General features: G+C 43.3%; 1 protein-coding gene across 1 annotated transcript in view; it reads left to right on the forward strand.

The window, feature by feature from the left end:
• The window catches only part of LOC124265889 (ATP-dependent DNA/RNA helicase DHX36-like), a 33,358-nt gene extending 15,723 nt beyond the window's left edge, over positions 1-17,635 (forward strand). Inside the window, 14 exon segments of the mRNA XM_046700742.1 lie at positions 538-658; positions 1,592-1,735; positions 3,329-3,446; positions 9,989-10,087; positions 10,647-10,820; positions 11,731-11,763; positions 11,765-11,818; positions 12,334-12,411; positions 13,609-13,708; positions 14,078-14,174; positions 14,710-14,833; positions 15,483-15,557; positions 16,416-16,493; positions 16,952-17,635. Coding sequence (XP_046556698.1) covers positions 538-658; positions 1,592-1,735; positions 3,329-3,446; positions 9,989-10,087; positions 10,647-10,820; positions 11,731-11,763; positions 11,765-11,818; positions 12,334-12,411; positions 13,609-13,708; positions 14,078-14,174; positions 14,710-14,833; positions 15,483-15,557; positions 16,416-16,493; positions 16,952-17,161 — 1,505 coding nt within the window. The 3' untranslated portion in view covers positions 17,162-17,635.
• The last annotated feature ends 247 nt before the right edge of the window (positions 17,636-17,882 follow it).

Below are 17,882 nucleotides of genomic sequence, written 5' to 3' on the forward strand. Positions count from 1 at the left end.
TTGGATTCAATATGCATTTGTTTGTAAGGCTGCATTGAAGAAAGTTATATTTTTTTCAGTTTTGAACTTTGAGCTCCTTCTCCCCATAAAGCAGAACTTTTCATGCATCAGATAAATTGTGCTTAGAATGAAATACTCTCTACAGAAAATTTCTAACTAAATAAGGTGGGAGGAATACACAATGCCATTCATTCAGGAAGTAGTCCAATGTAAGACATGTTGTATTTAGGATTACACTTTCTCAGTAAAGTACAGATTCTAGTACTTTTGTTGAAGCTGCGGTGACGGACTGGGATAGGTGGCAGACTGTGTGCTGGTGATTAGGTGCCTGACTCTGATGGTGTGTGTTTGAATCCCAGATGGGACTCAAACCAACAAATTACTAGAATCTGTACTGTACTGAGAAAGTGTAATCCTTAACATTACGTGTTATGAATAAGGTGGTTGTAGTCCAGTTGATAGAGATTCATCAGGGTTCTTGTTAATTTCTGACTGTTGGTGCATGTGTGATCTCACTCATTGTTCTACTTGTTTCAGACAAGTTCCGTATCATTCCACTTCACTCACTCATGCCAACAGTCAATCAGAGGGAGGTGTTCAATAGACCACCACCTGGTGTCAGGAAGGTTGTCATAGCAACAAATATTGCTGAAACAAGGTTTGTTGATTTCAATGTTACTGAGTATTTTGTAGATGTAACAAGTATGTACAGAATTAATTCATGGTAGGAAGCATGACATGATAGGTCATTTTATTATCTTACAACAATCTTACTATCTCCAGCACTTAAGTTGTCTATGATAGTGAACAGATTGATTTTATTTTCCTCTCTTTCTGTTTTGTTTCACACTAAATGTGCCCCAGGAGCAGTCTGAATTGTACTTCAGTAACCCATGCTTGTCGTAAGAGGCGATTAACGGGATCGGGTGGTCAGGCTCGCTGGCTTGGTTGACACATGTCATCACTTCCCAACTGCACAGATCGATGCTCATGCAGTTGATCACTGGATTGTGTGGTCCAGACTCGATTATTTACAGACCACCACCATCTAGCTGGAATATTGCTGAGTGCAGCGTAAAACTAAACTCACTCACTCTGAAATGTTCATGGCTGTTTGTAGCACTCACAGTTTGAAATCTATCACTGACTGTTCCTTGAATGATATGGGTCTAAACAGCTTTGAATTTTCCTGACCTCTTTCCAAGTAAATAATTATGTATACCTAATGAAAAGATATCTTTTTTAATTTTGAATTAATACTGTTAAAATTTCCCAAGAAAACAGCATATGTATGACCTGTTTCATGTCTGTAACTATGTCTGGTGTTTGAAGTCTAGCCAGTTATCATGGCCATGATCTGGGTGGAATTGGGCCTTGTATACATTTCAAAATTTGTCACAAAAATTCTGTACTAACTCAGGGATTGGAAAGATCACCAGCACTTTATTGCTTCATGTTAAAGATGACTGAATTGGATTGGTTGGTCTTGGTTACTTCTGTGTCATTGTACCCCGTTACCATCTGGCCAAGTTTTGTAAGGCTTGCTTGGTTATTGCTGTGTCATTCCTGACTCTGGTATTGTGTGTTTCAGTATTACTATCGATGACATCGTGTATGTGATCGACTGTGGCAAGATCAAAGTGAAGGACTTCCAGCCAGAGAACAACCTCAGCACTCTGGAGGCCAAGTGGGTCTCCAAGGCCAACTCAAAACAGAGGCGTGGTCGAGCTGGCAGGTGGGTGGTGGTAGTTGTTAGTCATGCACGGAGGCTCAGTGGGTCTCCAAGGCCAACTCAAAACAGAGGCGTGGCCAAGCTGGCAGGTGGTAGTCATTAGTCATGTCTACGGAGGCCAATTTGTTATCCATGAGGCCAACTCAAAAACAGGCAGAAATACTTAAGCTGGAATGGTGGTAGTCAAGGTGGAAAATGTCAATGGATGAGACTTCCATTCCAAGGCCAACTCAAAACAGAGTGGCCAAGCTGGCAGGTGGGTGGTGGTAGTTGTTAGTCATTTAAAGAGGCCAAGTGGGTCTCAAAGCCAACTCAAAAAAAGAGGCGTGGTCGAGCTGGGAGGTGGTAGTCATTAGTCATGTAATGGAGGCCAAGTGGGTCTCCAAGGCCAACTCAAAACAGAGGCGTGAGAGTGGCAGGTGGGAGGTGGTAGTTGTTAGTCATGTACAGGAGGTCAAGTGGGTCTCAAGGCCAACTCAAAACAGAGTGGTCGAGCTGGCAGGTGGGTGGTGGTAATTGTTAGTCATGTATGCGGATGCCAAGTGGGTCTCCAAGGCCAACTCAAAACAGAGGCGGTCGAGCTGGCAGGTGGGTGGTGGTCATTGTTAGTCATGTCACGGAGGCCAAGTTGTTATCCAAGGCCAACTCAAAACAGGCGTGGTCGAGCTGGCAGGTGGGTGGTGGTAGTTGTTAGTTATGTACGGAGGCCAAGTGGGTCTCCAAGGCCAACTCAAAACAGAGGCGTGGCCGAACTGGCAGGTGGGTGGTGGTAGTTGTTAGTCATGTACGGAGGCCAAGTGGCTCTCCAAGGCCAACTCAAAACAGAGGCGTGGTCGAGCTGGCAGGTGGGCGGTGGTAGTTGTTAGTCATGTCAAAACAGAGGAGGCCACCAGTGGGTCTCCAAGGCCAACTCAAAACAGAGTGGTCGGTGGAGCTGGCAGGTGGCGGTGGTAGTCATTAGTTATGCGGATGTTGCAAGGCCAAGTGTCTCTCAAGGCCAACTCAAAACAGTGGCATTGGTCGAACTGGCAGGTGGGTGGTGGTAGTTGTTAGTCATGTACGGAGTCTAAGTGGGTCTCCAAGGCCAACTCAAAACAGAGGCGTGGCCGAGCTAGCAGGTGGGAGGTTGTAGTCATTAGTCATGTACGGAGGCCAATTTGTTATCCAAGGCCAACTCAAAACAGAGGCGTGGCCAAGCTGGGAGGCGGTAGTCATTAGTCATGTACGGATGCCAAGTGGGTCTCCAAGGCCAACTCAAAACAGAGGCGTGGTTGAGCTGGCAGGAGGGTGGTGGTAGTAGTTAGCCATGTACGGAGGCCAAGTGGATCAGAAACCTGTTGTCATGGGTTCGATTCCCAGATTCGTAATAATTGGGTTTCATCAAAGTGGTAAACTTTTGCATCACCTCAAAGTTACCTTCACATCAAGCTTAAAACATATGGTACTGTGTATTTGGTGTTAAACTAAACTCACTCACACAATAAGGAACAATGTTCCATATGACATGGAAGCTGACGCCCGTAAATTCTCTCTCTTAATACATGACAATGAGTCAGTTTCTGACGTGATATGAAACTCAACTGTTTCTGGTTCCAGGGTGCAGCCTGGTGTGTGTTACCATCTTTACACAGGACTGAAGTGGACCGAGGTCGATGATTATCTCCCCCCAGAGATTCTGCGGACACGACTTGAGGAACTTTGTCTCCATATCAAGGTCAGACATACCGTACTGTTGCTATTTCAAAAGACATAAAACAAATCAAGCAAAAAGACAGGACACCAATAATACAACTATTTCATGTGAAGGTTTGATCTTCCTAGAAATAAAAAATATACTGTATTCATTGAAAAAAGCTGGAAAATTTCTGGAAACCATTGTCTCTGTTAAGAATTGAAATATACCATTAAAAATAAAATAGGGGATATTCTATTTTGCGAGCATACCACTAGCAGATGCCAGTGCATAGGAGAAAAAGTAAATTTTTCCTTATCCTGACTCATGCTTATTATGCTTGTCTCCTCCTCCTATACGAATGATAGTGGAACACTTGAAATCCCCTGTAGTTCCCTTTAAAGCGGACGTATAAGTACACTCACCCACGAGTTGCCTCCCTTGCATAGTTTCCCGCCAAAACAGTCACATGACTAACCATGCTTGTCACTCTCTCCTCCATCGCCCTGGTGGATGGCTGTGGGAACTTGGGAGTCGCTATACAGCACTATATCCTTTATATTTTGACCCTTAGCCCAAATTTAGCTGTATACGGTTTTCGGTCTGTATTATTATTCAGTGTATATAGGAATTATGTTCAAATTTATGTAAATATTGTTGTTTTCATCACATGTATTTGTTGTTTACATTTGATGAAATCGTGTTCTCTTTGCAGGCACCGACTGTCTGCAGCTGATTCGCACCCCCTTTGTCCTTCTTGTACTAATCAATGCTCTTTCAGCTCTCGATGTCAATATTGCATAAAATTATCTACGTTTCAATTTAATAACTATTTGTTGGCCTTAGTTAGACTTGCTAAGGACAAGGTGCGCAGGTTATGACAAGGCATGGCGGTTAAAACGAGAGATAACGTCAGTAACCGTGTGTTGTCATCTGCAAATGAAACTAATGTTTCTAGTGATTTGCCGGGTTCGTCACAGGAGCAGACTTCTGTTACAAGGAAGAGGGCAGCATCGGCAGAGTTGACTTCATCGCAGTCTAAGAAGCACAAGTCGTCATCTGTGAGTTCACAGAAGAAATCATCTTCGAAGTCTTCCAGTTCTACTAGACCTGCTCATCAGACGTCATTCAACGAAGATATCGTCCCCCCAGCAGAGGCAGACATCTTCCATGACCCTCCGATTTTGCTGCCTTAGTCAGCAAAGTGTCGCAACAACTGTCGTCGGCCAGATCTACGTCTTCAGCCGCCGGATGCGTCGTCTACTCCTCATCAGTCAGCGCAGAACTTTGACCAGGGTGCATTTATGAAGCAATTCACCCAACAGATGCTGTCCTTGATGGAACAGAGGTTCGCCGAAGAGAAGAGGTTACAGCAAGCATCGGCCACTCCACAGGATTCAGCACTCGTGGATCTTCAGTCGGCGAACACAGCAGTCATGGATCATCATTTGACGAATGCAGTCACGACGCAGGATCACCAGCGTTCGAGAACGTCTTCACCTGCTGAGGATTCAATGTTCTGCAGTCGAGAGGGATCTACGAATGCCAATGAGGAGAATACAGTTTGAGAACGTCGCCGTTCCATCTCCAGGGAATCTCCTCCGAGGCGCGAACGCACCACGTCAGTATCAAGCAGATCTTACCGTCATAGATCTACTTCACCAGCCTACAGAGAGGATCCTAGGAAGGACTTGAGATTGGAGCAAGTCGCGAAAGGATCATTTGTGAAGACACATCCTCGTCAGGACAAAGATGAAGAGAGCGATGGAAGATCTTCGTCAGACAAAGATGCAAAGCGATTACGTCATGATGCAAAAGGCATGGAGTGGTCTCGATTTAGCATCTCCATCAAAGAATGGAATGAAGCACTCACTTACAGAATGGTTGATGATAACTTTGATTCGCTAATGATCCCGCCTATTGAGCCTATCGTAGGAGTCCCGGCAAGCCTCAGTTTAGCCTTCGCGAAAGCAACGAAGTCGCAGAACCAGCATGTGCCAGTTTTTAATGCGCAAAGATTCCCTCTTCACCACATGGAGCCATTTATGAGAGCACCGGACTTGTATGAGAATTACAGAAAATTATATAAAGTGGAAGATAAGAAGATTGCAAAGTTGGACACCACAACTAGACGCACATTCTTTGGCCTGGCTAGATCGAGAGCAATCAACGAGGCACTCATTGCAAAGTTCCAGAACTCTCATGAAGAAGAGGATAGGATGATCTTATCTGCACTTCACCCAGAAGAGGGATCAACAGTTCATGTGGGACCACTTGTCATCTATATCTGCGGGCCTTACGGCTGTTAAGAAGACAGGGTCTTCTGTCATCCTGTAACTGTAGCGAAAGATACTCCTGAGAGCCCCATGGAAGTCAATCGACACCGTAGCGAATGTCATCCAGCCAGACATCTCATCGTTACAGCAACAAATCCAAGTTCAGCGAATATCCAGAAGGCCAAGGAGAGGAAATATTCCAGTTCCAGAGGAGCAAGAGGTTCCTTTCATGGGGCCAGCTGGGCATGCCTGGGGGCGAGGACACCCCAGAGGCTCCAGGGAATCGAGACGTCTGCAACGGTACTTGGAAAATTGGGGAATACTACAAGACAACTATGTATCACAGATCCTTCGAGAAGGTTACAGAGTTCAACTGAAAGCCACGCTTCCATTGACCAACAGGCCGCTCATCTTCAAGTACGCAGACGAGCAAGCAGAGAAGCTGGGAGAGGCCATCAACACTCTGCTAGAAAAGGATGCTGTCGAGATATTGGATCAAGATCGTCTAACGCCCGGATTCTATTCGCCAATTTTCCTGGGAAGAATTCCAAGGAGAAGTTCAGGCTGATCTACAACATGAAAAAGTTCAACCTAGATTACCTCCTCAAACCTGAGAAGTTCAAGATGATCCATCTTCCTCAACTACGGCGTCTTATTCATCCAGCAGATTATTTAGCCAGCATAGACCTGCAGGATGCGTACCTACACATCCCCATACATCAGGACTCAAGAAAGTATCTGCGATTCCTGTTCCAAGGTCGACATTTCCAGTGGAAAGTCCTGCCGTTTGGAATATCTTCGGCCCCATGGTTGTTTACACGAGTAACCAAGCCTATAGTCGCCTTTCCACATCATCAAGGTCTACGCAGTGCTTTCTACCTGGACGACGGTATTCAAGCTCATCAGGAAGCCAGTCAGCTCAAGCTACAACTGGACTTCACCATCAGGCTACTAACGCAACTGGGTTGGCTAGTAAATCTACGGAAATCGGAATTGGAACCCACATAGGATCTACAATTCCAAGGGATAAGATTTGTCACAACAGAAAATCACATCGTAGTCCCAGAAGATCGTTTGATCAAGATACAAGCCATGATCCCGAACATGGCAGCAGTCACCTCTCTCCGTTGAATCGCAGCCGAACATTGGCAGCGATTTCTGGATTTCTGAGCACCTCCTCAGTTGATTTAACTCCCAGTGGAAGATTCTACAACCGTTGCTGTTATTCTGACGCTCACACCTCAGCAATACAGAGCAGATAAACTTACCAGAGAATCTACAACCATTCCTGTTATGGTGGACTCACAAGTCTGCAATGCATGCGGAGGAACTTATGAGAGCAAGAGTAGCTTCAGGACACACATCTGGTCGGAAAGGGGCGACATCTGCACAGGAATCAGCTACACCTGAAAGCAAGTCATAGCTGCAGGACAACAGTGGTCGGAAGTCTCTGATCAACAAAGTATTGACAGTGCACAGTGGCATTTTACATCAACAAACAGGGCTCAACAAGATCAGCAAGTCTGTTACATCTCATATTTCATCTGTTCGACATTGTGGACAAGTTGAACATCTGGATAAAGGGCGTGTCACATTCCCGGAGCAAAGAACATCCTAGCAGATGCTCTGTCTCGACCACAGCAACCATCCCCGACTGAATGGATGCTTCATCCGGAGGCGTTTCATCTCATCATAAGGACGCTAGGAACTCCACTTATAGATCTGTTCGCCACAAGGTTCAACAGACGGATACAGACGTTCATCTCACCGGTACGAGATCCGCTAGCATGGACAACTGACGCATTGAACATGTCGTGGGAAGGAATAAACGCATACGCGTTTCCACCCCCGGTTCTAATCCTGCAAGTACTCGAGAAAATCAGGCAGACTACAGTCCTCCAACTGATTTTGGTCGCGCCCTTTTGGCCAGCGAGAGTGTGGTTTCCAGATCTCATTCAAGAACTAGGAATGCCAACCCTGAAACTACCAGAATGGCCAAACCTACTGGTTCATCCGCACACCAAGCAAGTTCACAGGAATCCGGCAGTGTTCCAGCTTCACACATGGACATGCTTGAGGAAGAGAGGTTATTCCGCCAGAGCAGCGAAAGCGGTCACTCTAGCTCTTCGCAGATCTACTCGCAACCTGTATGATGATAAATGGCAGAGGTTTCAACAATATGTTCGGCGCAAGGGTTTCACAGCAATGAAAGCATCTCATCCTCAAGTGGCAGATTACTTAAGTCATCTAAGACCTGAGATTGAAAGGTTTGACCTTATCGACCTACTTGGCGGCTATTAGCACAGTACTGACAATGAAGACAGGCAGTAAATTAAAGGTACCAGAACTACTGGCCTTATCTTTTAAACTAGGGGTGGTGGGGTAGGCTATTAGCACAGTACCTGAATCCCCACATGAAGACAGAGCCCATTTCTAAATTACCCTGCCGTGATATTGCTGGAATATTGCTAAAAGCGGCGCGAAACCAAACTCAGTCAGTCAGTCTTTTAAACTGGAGGATCAGCAAAAGAAATTCAAGGCACCTGCGTGGGATCTCCATGTAGTTTTACAACATCTCACCAGCAATACTTACGAGCCGTTAGAGTAAACGTCACTCAAACTACTTACGCAGAAAACGCTGTTTCTACTTGCCTTAGCCACGGCAGCTCGAGTATCAGAGATACATGCGCTGGATTTTGGACTAATTCGGTTCGACACAGGACATCGTGCGGTAGCACATTTAGGACTTAGATGGGATTTTGTGGCAAAGAATCAGCTACCATGTACCAGCATTATCAACAATCCTCGGACAGGAGGATGTACAGGATTTATCTCTATGTCCGGTCAGAGCATTGAAAATTTACCTTAACCGGAAAAGAACTAGAAGACAGAAGTTCAAGCGCCTGTTCATCCCGTTGTCTACAGTGACATCCACAGAAGTCTCCAGAACAACAATATCTTTATGGATGAGAGCCGTTATACTAAGGGCGTACAAAGCAGCAGGACTGCCACCTCCGAGTGCATCCAACCCACACGAAGTTAGAGCTTTGGCATCTACTCTCGCTCTGCATGGACATTGCTCGATAGCATCAATAATGGAGGGCTGCTTTTGGAAATCTGATACGGTGTTTGCCAACCACTACCTGAGAGACATTGCCACCGAAGACGTCTCCGCATTCACCAGTTTGGGCCACTGGTTGTTGCACAACAACTAACGGTTCCACAGCGGCGTTGAATTGAAAATCTCACCCTCTTATCACGTGACTTGCTGATAACCTTCGCTCTGGAGAGTCTTGGTTGAGAGTCCATGTTTACGTCTAGAACAGACTAACATGAGTGATTTAGACCCTGTACTTGTACGGAAGTACTCGTACGCGAAAAGGGTTACAACTCTTACGATAAGAAGATACTTCTTATATGAGTTGTTATAGATATCTAGCAAGGATACACTAGTATATCTTAAATCCACATGAATCGTAGATTCACTTGTCTTAAAGAAGTCTGGCAAGATGTGGTACCCCCGAGTTGGCAGATGGAAGTTGGAAGAACAGGATTGTCGAGAAGTGCCGTATGATAGTTCCCATGGGGGTAGATACAGGACGTATTTAGGACAGCCAATAAATCCGAGAAGGTGACCTGACCCACCACCAATCCGTCAGATTGTGGAAGCATAATAAGCATGAGTCAGGATAAGGAAAAATATGTAATTTTCTGAATAAAATTTATATTTTATACTTATCCTGATCATGATGTCAAGCCCTCCCAACCTCCCCACTGATGGCACTTCGGATTTCATGGTAAATCCACGTGTCGGGTATATTACGGAGAGAGTGACAAGCAGGGTTAGTCATGTGAATGTTTTGGCGGGAAACTATGCAAGGGAGGCAACTCGTGGGTGAGTGTACTTATGCGTCCGCTTTAAAGGGAACTACAAGGGATTTCAAGTGTTCCACTATTATTCGCATAGAAGGAGGAGACAAGCATAATAAGCATGAGTCAGGATAAGTATAAAATATAAATTTTATTCAGAAAATTACATTATGTATCTTTACAGTTGAAACATTTCCAAAGGAATAGAATAAATTGTCACATTTTCCATTAATTTCTCTTCATCATCTGTTTCCTCCTTGGCTTCATCATTTGCATTTTATCAGTCTTGCAAATCCAATATCCCCTACTTTTTTTGAATGGTATATTTACTATATTAAGTTCACAAGTAAGAACAATAGAATATTGTGTTGCAATGTATTTCAGTATGTTTCTTTGTGTCAGGATGATAGTTTTAGAATTGTGGTCTTTGTTTTTCAGTTGTTGAAGCTGGGGAAGATTGAACCGTTTATATCTAAGGCGATCCAGCAGCCATCTATGGAGGCTTTACACAGGGCAATCATTACATTGCAGAATTTGGTGAGTTTCTGACTGACATCATGCGAGGATAGGGGACAGTTGTACTGTGACAGTCAAAGGGAGATAACTTTGCAGCCTATTTTTCAAATGTTCTATCTCTCATTTGACCAACTTGACACTTGCAGTTTAGTTGTTTGTGTGTGTTTTTGTTGTATAATGACACACTCATCAATGTTCCAGCTTACAGTTTAAGAGCTTTAAGTCTTGTGATGATGATCTTAAGAGGGCGGTGGTGTAGCCTAGTGGTTAAAGCGACAGCGTGTCACGCTGAAGCCATGGGTTCGATTCCCCACATGGGTACAATGTGTGAAGCCTATTTCTGGTGTCACCTGCCGTGATATTGCTGGAATATTGTTAAAAGCGGCCTAAAACCACACTCACTTACTCACTAATCTTAAGATGTTATATGTATGAGATCCTATTGCTTTTATAGAGACTCGTGTGTCACATTAGGCAATAAGTGTCCCAGCAGGTATAGTTTTCACTCCACATACTTGTCAAGATGATCGTAAGCTTGTGATTCTGAAGTAATTCTGTTATAATTCATGTATATTCCCAGAATGCCTTGGACAAGGATGAGAATCTACTTCCTCTAGGCTATCATCTGGCCCGTATGCCAGTAGACCCTCACACTGGGAAGATGATCCTATTCGGCGCTATGTTCTGCTGTCTGGACCCCATCCTGACTGTTGCTGCCAGCCTCAGCTTCAAGGATGCTTTCTTTATACCTCTGGTTGGTACAACTTATCATCTTACGTTTTTACCTTGAAATAAGTAGGCTGCAAACATTTAATGTTTTGGGTGATCTTAATAATCATCAGGCTCCTGTTTTGCTGACAAAGATTTACATATGTGGTACTTTTTTGGGGAAAAATATTACGTGTCTTTTCCTTAAAACAATACTGTTAGATATTTATATTCATGATGTAGCCTAGTAGTTAAAATGTTTGTTTGTCATACCGAAGACCTGGGTTTGATTCCACATGGGTACAGTGTGTGAAACCCATTTCCAATGTCCCCCGCTGTGATATTCCTCTAAGATTGCTATAAGCGACATATAACCACTCACTCACTCATTTACTCACTCACTCACTCCAAAGATAAGAAGATCAAGTTGGGTTTAACTGACTGTTATTGTTTTCTAACTGTGTATTTTTGTTGTTTTCAAAATCTCCACACCAGTCTCATTCTGATTTAAAACAGCCCCCCTAGCAACTTACCCTGGTTGTAAGTCAAACAGATCATGCAGTCAGGCCAGGGTTTCATGGTTCACTGTATGCCATCATACCCCAATGTTGTCGGACCTTGCTTGTATTATGAATCACTGGTTTATGTTCTCAAGATGTAGAAATATTTGCATTACGTTCACCATTTCACAGCTCAGTACTAGGTTGTTGGAAGAGCTGTCTAACATGGAAGTTTCCTGTTACCCATACTGCTCCTTTTGCTCAATGGCTGCTCATGGCCTCATAGTTGATTGCATGTAATCATAGACAGAGGGTCTGGATCATTGCCAGCCAGTCACTGATTTCCCTGATTATTTACAGACTGCCATCACATATCTTGATATTACTTAATGTGGTGTTAAACAACCACCAAATATACATGTGGCATACCATCAAGATACCTTGACATTTCCCCAGGGCAAGGAGGAGGAAGCTGACCGGGCACGGAAGTGCGCTGTCTGAGGATTCCAAGAGTGACCACATCATGCTCATCAAGGCATTTGAGGTATGGACAGAATTATTTCATGTTTTACTGCTTCAGTAGAAATGGCTTTAATAATATGAGAGGGAAATGTGGAATCTACTCTTAGCCATGCTGATTGGAATTTTTAAAAATTGGGTTGGCTTTCAAATTGTAAATAAAAATTCTCAGAAATATATAATTAAATATTTATTCCCATCTGCTTATAGTATAGGTCAACGAATTTGTTGTGCTTGATGTAGGGGAAGTGGGGTAGCCTAGTGGTTAAAGCGTTTGCTCATCACGCCGGAGGCCCGGGTTCGATTCCCCACATGGGTACAATGTGTGAAGCCCATTTCTGGTGTCCCCCGCCGTGATATTGCTGGAATATTGCTAAAAGTGGCGTAATAGCCAACTCACTCACTCACACACTGTACTTGATGTAATGGCCATCCGACCAGAATCAATGTTGTGTTTTGTTTTAAGTATTTGATTGGTTTAAAAACAATTGCTGCAAATACTAGTAGTCATTGCTTGTAAAAATTGTTATTCCATATCAGGGCTGGGAGCGGGCAAAATCCCGAGGAAATGATCGAGACTACTGCTGGCAGAACTTCTTGTCTCCAAGCACATTGCGGGTAAGTGCATCTTGGGAACCTTCTACAACATTCTGGGAACAGTTATGAGAGCCAGTTATGATGCCTTGTGTCTCACTGTTGATCAAATGCTTGTTGTAAATTGGGAAGCACTTCTAATATATTTTTATGTATGTGTGCTTAAAATTCTTCTAAAATGCTGCTTTTCATGTTGTGACATTATTAATAGAAAAAGATCAATGCTAAGAGGCAAGATTACAATAACAAATTTACAGGCAGTCTAAATGCAAGTGATATTGATAGCAAAAAATCTAATTTCAGAACAACTGATCATGTCTGTCCTTTTTTTGGTGACAAATATGTATAGTAAAAGTGTGCAAAGAATAGTATAAATCTGTGCCAAACATTCTGTCATTGTGTGTACTGCTGCATAGATAAGTTTACGATATGATCAATACAGCGCACAATACCTGAAACTTGTCTGAGGTAATTTCTGAATAGTGTTGCCTTGGCAGTGCAATGGAAATTCTACAGTCTTATATGACTGTTGACAAACTGATGTGTACAATATAGTATGTGGGTGAACATGCTGTTGACAATCTGGTGCATTACTGTACATATGACTGTTGACAATCTGATGTGTCACTGTACAGCTTGCTGTTGACAATCTGGTGTGTCACTATACAGCTTGCTGTTGACAATCTGGTGTCACTGTACAGCTTGCTGTTGACAATCTGTTGTGTTACTGTACAGCTTGCTGTTGACAATCTGGTGCATTACTGTACATCTGGCTGTTGACAATCTGGTGTGTAACTACTGCTTGCTGTTGACAATCCGGTGTGTAACTGTACTGCTTGCTGTTGACAATCTTGTGTGTAACTGTACTGCTTGCTGTTGACAATCTGGTGCATTACTGTACATCTGGCTGTTGACAAACTGATCTGTACAATATAGTGTGTAGGTGAATAGCGTGCTGTTGACAATTGGGTGTGTAACTGTACAGCTTGCTGTTTGCATTCTGGTGTGTTTCTGTACAGCTGGCTGTTGACAAACTGATCTGTACAATTTAGTGTGTAATTATCCAGCTTGCCATTACAGCTGTTGACAGACAATATAGTGCGTAATTATCTAGCTTGCCATTACAGCTGTTGACAGACAATATAGTGCGTAATTATCCAGCTTGCCATTACAGGTGTTGACAGACAATATAGTGAGTAATTATCCAGCTTGCCATTACAGCTGTTGAAGGACATGAAGGGGCAGCTGGCCCAGCTGTTACTGGAGCTGGGGTTCATCAAAAACAAGAATCCGAAAGACCTGGCTGTCAATGTCAACTCCAGTAAGTCAAATACCCGGAACCTAAACTGAGAGAAAGACAAATTTTTCCTGAGAAATGCTGCTTTTGTTTATATCTATGAATGGTGCTGATAAAGGACATAACATCATGGGATATATTACTAAATAGCTGTAGCGTATTCTATGCGTTGAGGATTTTTCTTTTTCATTGAGTACTTTGATTGGTTTGTATATTAATTTGGTTAGGCAGCGGTCAATGTGAGGGATGATATATTTGGGATTTACAATACATTTGACCACTCTCTAAATGGCATTTTAAGCCAGTTATGGATTGTACATAAACATGTTAGGTTTTTTAGTTTTCTGACTTAATAAATGTCTCAGTCCCTTGTTTTGTATCCTCCTTCTACAGATAACTATGGGCTGGTGAAGGCGGTGCTTTGTGCAGGACTCTATCCCAATGTAGCCAAAGTGGCAAAATGTCCACGACCAGGGGCGCCACCGTACAAGTAAGTAGAGCAGAACTTCGCCATGTTAAGCTGCACAACCATTGAGGAAGCCCTCAAACTCTGTAAACTCGGCTCACAAGGACAACTGTCAGGACAACTTCAACGAAGGCGTACATGTGTACCCATGCTTGACACGTAATCAAATCTCATTTATGTAGATCGATGCTTATGCCTTTGAACACTGGATTGTGTGGTCCAAACTCGATTATTTTCAGACTGCTGCCATATATGCTTGCATAATGCTGCGTACGGCATGAAACAACAAACAACCAGCCATATCATGCCTATCTTCTTAAGGTATTACTGAAGTGGTTAACACCGGAGACACTGTCCTCCCACATCATGCGTACAGGTCGTGATGTAGCAGGTGTTAACCGACCTCACTCACTCTTTGATATTTTTTGAGAGTGCAGTTAAACAGTTCACATGTCACACTGAAGACCCGGGTTTGATTCCCCACATGTGTACATTGCGTGAAGCCCATTTCTAGTGTCCTCCGGCATGATATTGCTAAAAGCGACTTTGTTATTTTCAGAATGGTGTCTCTCTATACACGACATGAAGGCAAGGCAGATGTACACCCTAAATCTGTCAACTCCAGAGAGAACTTCTTTGAGTCCAAATGGATGGTGTTCTATCACAAGTTAAAGACAACCAAGGTATTGTCACTAGTGCAGTAGTCAGGGTTTACAGATCCACCACTCATGGCAACAATGATTTGTACAATTATGTCAAAATAAGAAATTATCAGTTGGTGGGAAATTTTTTAAGGACGGACATAAAATTTCTGAAACGTTGGAAGGCAACGGCAGTCATGTATTTAAAATCACAGACAACTGTTGTCCAGAAATATTTATCATCTCTGGCATTGGTCACATTTAGTGGTTCTGTTGGCTACATAAAATATGACTTGAAGCCTGTATTACGAGGTGAGGTGAAATTGGGTTTAACGTCGTGCTTGAGAATATTTCGCTCATATGACGACGTGCATGCATGTGCGGCTGCTTGTACTAGCCCGGACTTAAGCTGGTTTTATAGTGCTAGCCCACTGAGAAACCACGCCGCAGTGAAGCATGAATACCCCACTCAGACACATTATACTGACTCCGGGCCGACCAGTCCTTGTTGTACCCATTAATGCCTAACGCCAGGCAGGGACCAACAAGTACCATATTTTAACGTCTTTTGGTATATCGCGGACGGGATCGCTTTAGTATCCGGGCGGACGCTCTACCACTACACCACGGAGGCGGATGCCTGTATTATGAATAAAGTGTTGTGTGTATTCTTGCATGTTCTTTATTGTAGGTGTATGTCCATGACTGCACAATGGTGTCACCGTATCCACTGCTGTTCTTTGGTGGAGACATTGGTTCTGGAAAGGTGAGATTTCATAATTCATTTCAAATAGTGGCTTTAGGTGTATGTCCATGACTGCACAATGGTGTCACCGTATCCACTGCTGTTCTTTGGTGGAGACATTGGTTCTGGAAAGGTGAGATTTCATAATTCATTTCAAATAGTGGCTTTAGGATGGTAATCCTTTGAGAACACTGCATATCTACTACCGTCACTATTGTCTTGTTGTAAAAGGCGACTTACTTGATAGGGAAGCAGTGTGCGAAATCTATGCTAGCTGTGCGTGAAAATTACGAGCCAACAAAATAATTGCCCAAAATTTTGTGTAGAAACTGAGCAAAAGATATTGTCGACCAGACACGAGTTTAATCTTGTATTGGAGAGAGTGATATATTTACAAAACCCCATTAAAATTCACTAGCCAGTCTTTCCAGTGACTGGAGATTTACTGGCCCGACTGGCTTTTTCAGGTCAGGCTTGTGGTTGACAATTGTCTTTGATGCTCATGCTGTGGATCACTGGATTGTCTGGTCCAGACTTGATTATTTACAGACCGCCGGCCGATAGCTGGAATATTGCTATTGCCCTTCTTTCATTTCAATTTCAATTATAACAGATCTCTGATTAGAGGGGGGTAGCCTAGTGGTTAAAGCGTCGGCTCGTCACGCCGAAGACCTGGGTTCGAATCCCCACATGGGCATAATGTGTGAAGGCCATTTTGGTGTCCCCTGCCATGATATTGCTGGAATAGTGCTAAAAGCGGCGTAAAACTAAACTCAGTCAGTCTGATTAGAGGGTATTTCCTAGACCAGTGTTTTTTCTGATTAGTTTCTGTGGATGATTTGTCTGGAAGATGTGTGTAACTGTTGTGTTGCTGATCAGGATGGAGACCAGGAAACCGTGTCTGTAGATGACTGGATTGTCTTCAAAGCCTCACCCACCACAGCACAACTAGTCAAGGTATGTATTCTCTACTTGGGGTGAAACGATACGCTCTTACCATGGTTCGGTATAGGAGATGATCACAATGCAGAAAATTAACAAGAGCCAAAGCTTTTCTAAAATGTCTAAGTTTAACAAAGGTTGACAAAATGAAGGTACGAAACCGAATTCTTGGATTGCATAACGGTATACCATACCGAAGCGAAGTCAAAACAAAATACCCTACTTTTGGGTATCACTGCCATGATTCATCATAGCTTTGTGGGAATTCTGTTAGAATGGGTCGCCAACAACCTGTGTGCTGCTTATGAGAAGAACTTAAGGTTAGGTTTGGAAAAATATACCCCAAGGTCTCGGATTGTTGCTCATAATGCGAAACACTGGTTTGTCTGATTCAGAGTTGATTATTTATGGGAATTATGTTTGTTTTTGACATCGAGAGTAATCAGCAACTGGGATGTTTTTCCTGCCCCCAGGACCTGCGACGCGAGTTGGACAAGTTACTGGAACACAAGATCACCCACCCTGGGCCCACCAGCTGGAGTGAGGCAGAGAAAGAGGGAGCTCTCATGCGGGCTATATCAGACCTCATCACTACAGATGAAGATCAGTTCCAGTCAGGGGTACTGGCAGCTCATTCCACAGACACGCAGCATCACAGGAGGAACAGACATAAACGTTGGTGATGTTTGTATGCTAGACTGGATAATTAGGTGCAGTGTCAGCATATTCTATGGACAGTAGTGGTGTTTCCTTGTGCAAACTGAAGCTGTTAAATAGGCTCACCGAACTGAGCATCACAGGATGAAGGACATGCTGGTGCTTGGGAGGTGTCAGTCGTGACAAGCTTTAACCACAACTGATAACACCCGGGTTCGATTCTCTGTGTGTACAATGCGTGACGCCTCTTTCTAGTACCACAATATTTCTAAAAGCAGCATAAAATCAAATTCATTCTCTCAACGATGACCCAGAGACTGGTGGTGTGGTCAGATCATGGCAAACTGAGAGGTAGGTATGGATGATCATGGCACATGGTTTGTTGTTGTTGAAGCGCATTCCAGGAGAAAATGGTCTGGTCAGAAACATGACTGCCCCCAAGATGACATGATGGACAATAAATAATAATAATAAGCAGCTTAAATAAATATGTCAGACAATATTAACGTTATGGTTGATCGATTTTCAGAAATAACAATATGCAACTTGAAATTGTTATCGATTTTAGTATCCACATAACATGGGGTTTTTCAGCTCACCTTAACGTGAAAAATCGGCCGTCAAATCTCAGAAAATGTGTTACTAAGAATAAGATTATGCACTTCTCTTTGACTGTACCTTTATCTGGGCAGATGCTGTATCCATGGAGACGGTCCACACACACAAAAAAACACATTTATATCATAG

Source organism: Haliotis rubra, unplaced genomic scaffold, assembly GCF_003918875.1.
Source record: "Haliotis rubra isolate DU_JTF1 unplaced genomic scaffold, ASM391887v1 Scf122, whole genome shotgun sequence".
In the NCBI taxonomy this organism is placed as follows: domain Eukaryota; kingdom Metazoa; phylum Mollusca; class Gastropoda; order Lepetellida; family Haliotidae; genus Haliotis; species Haliotis rubra.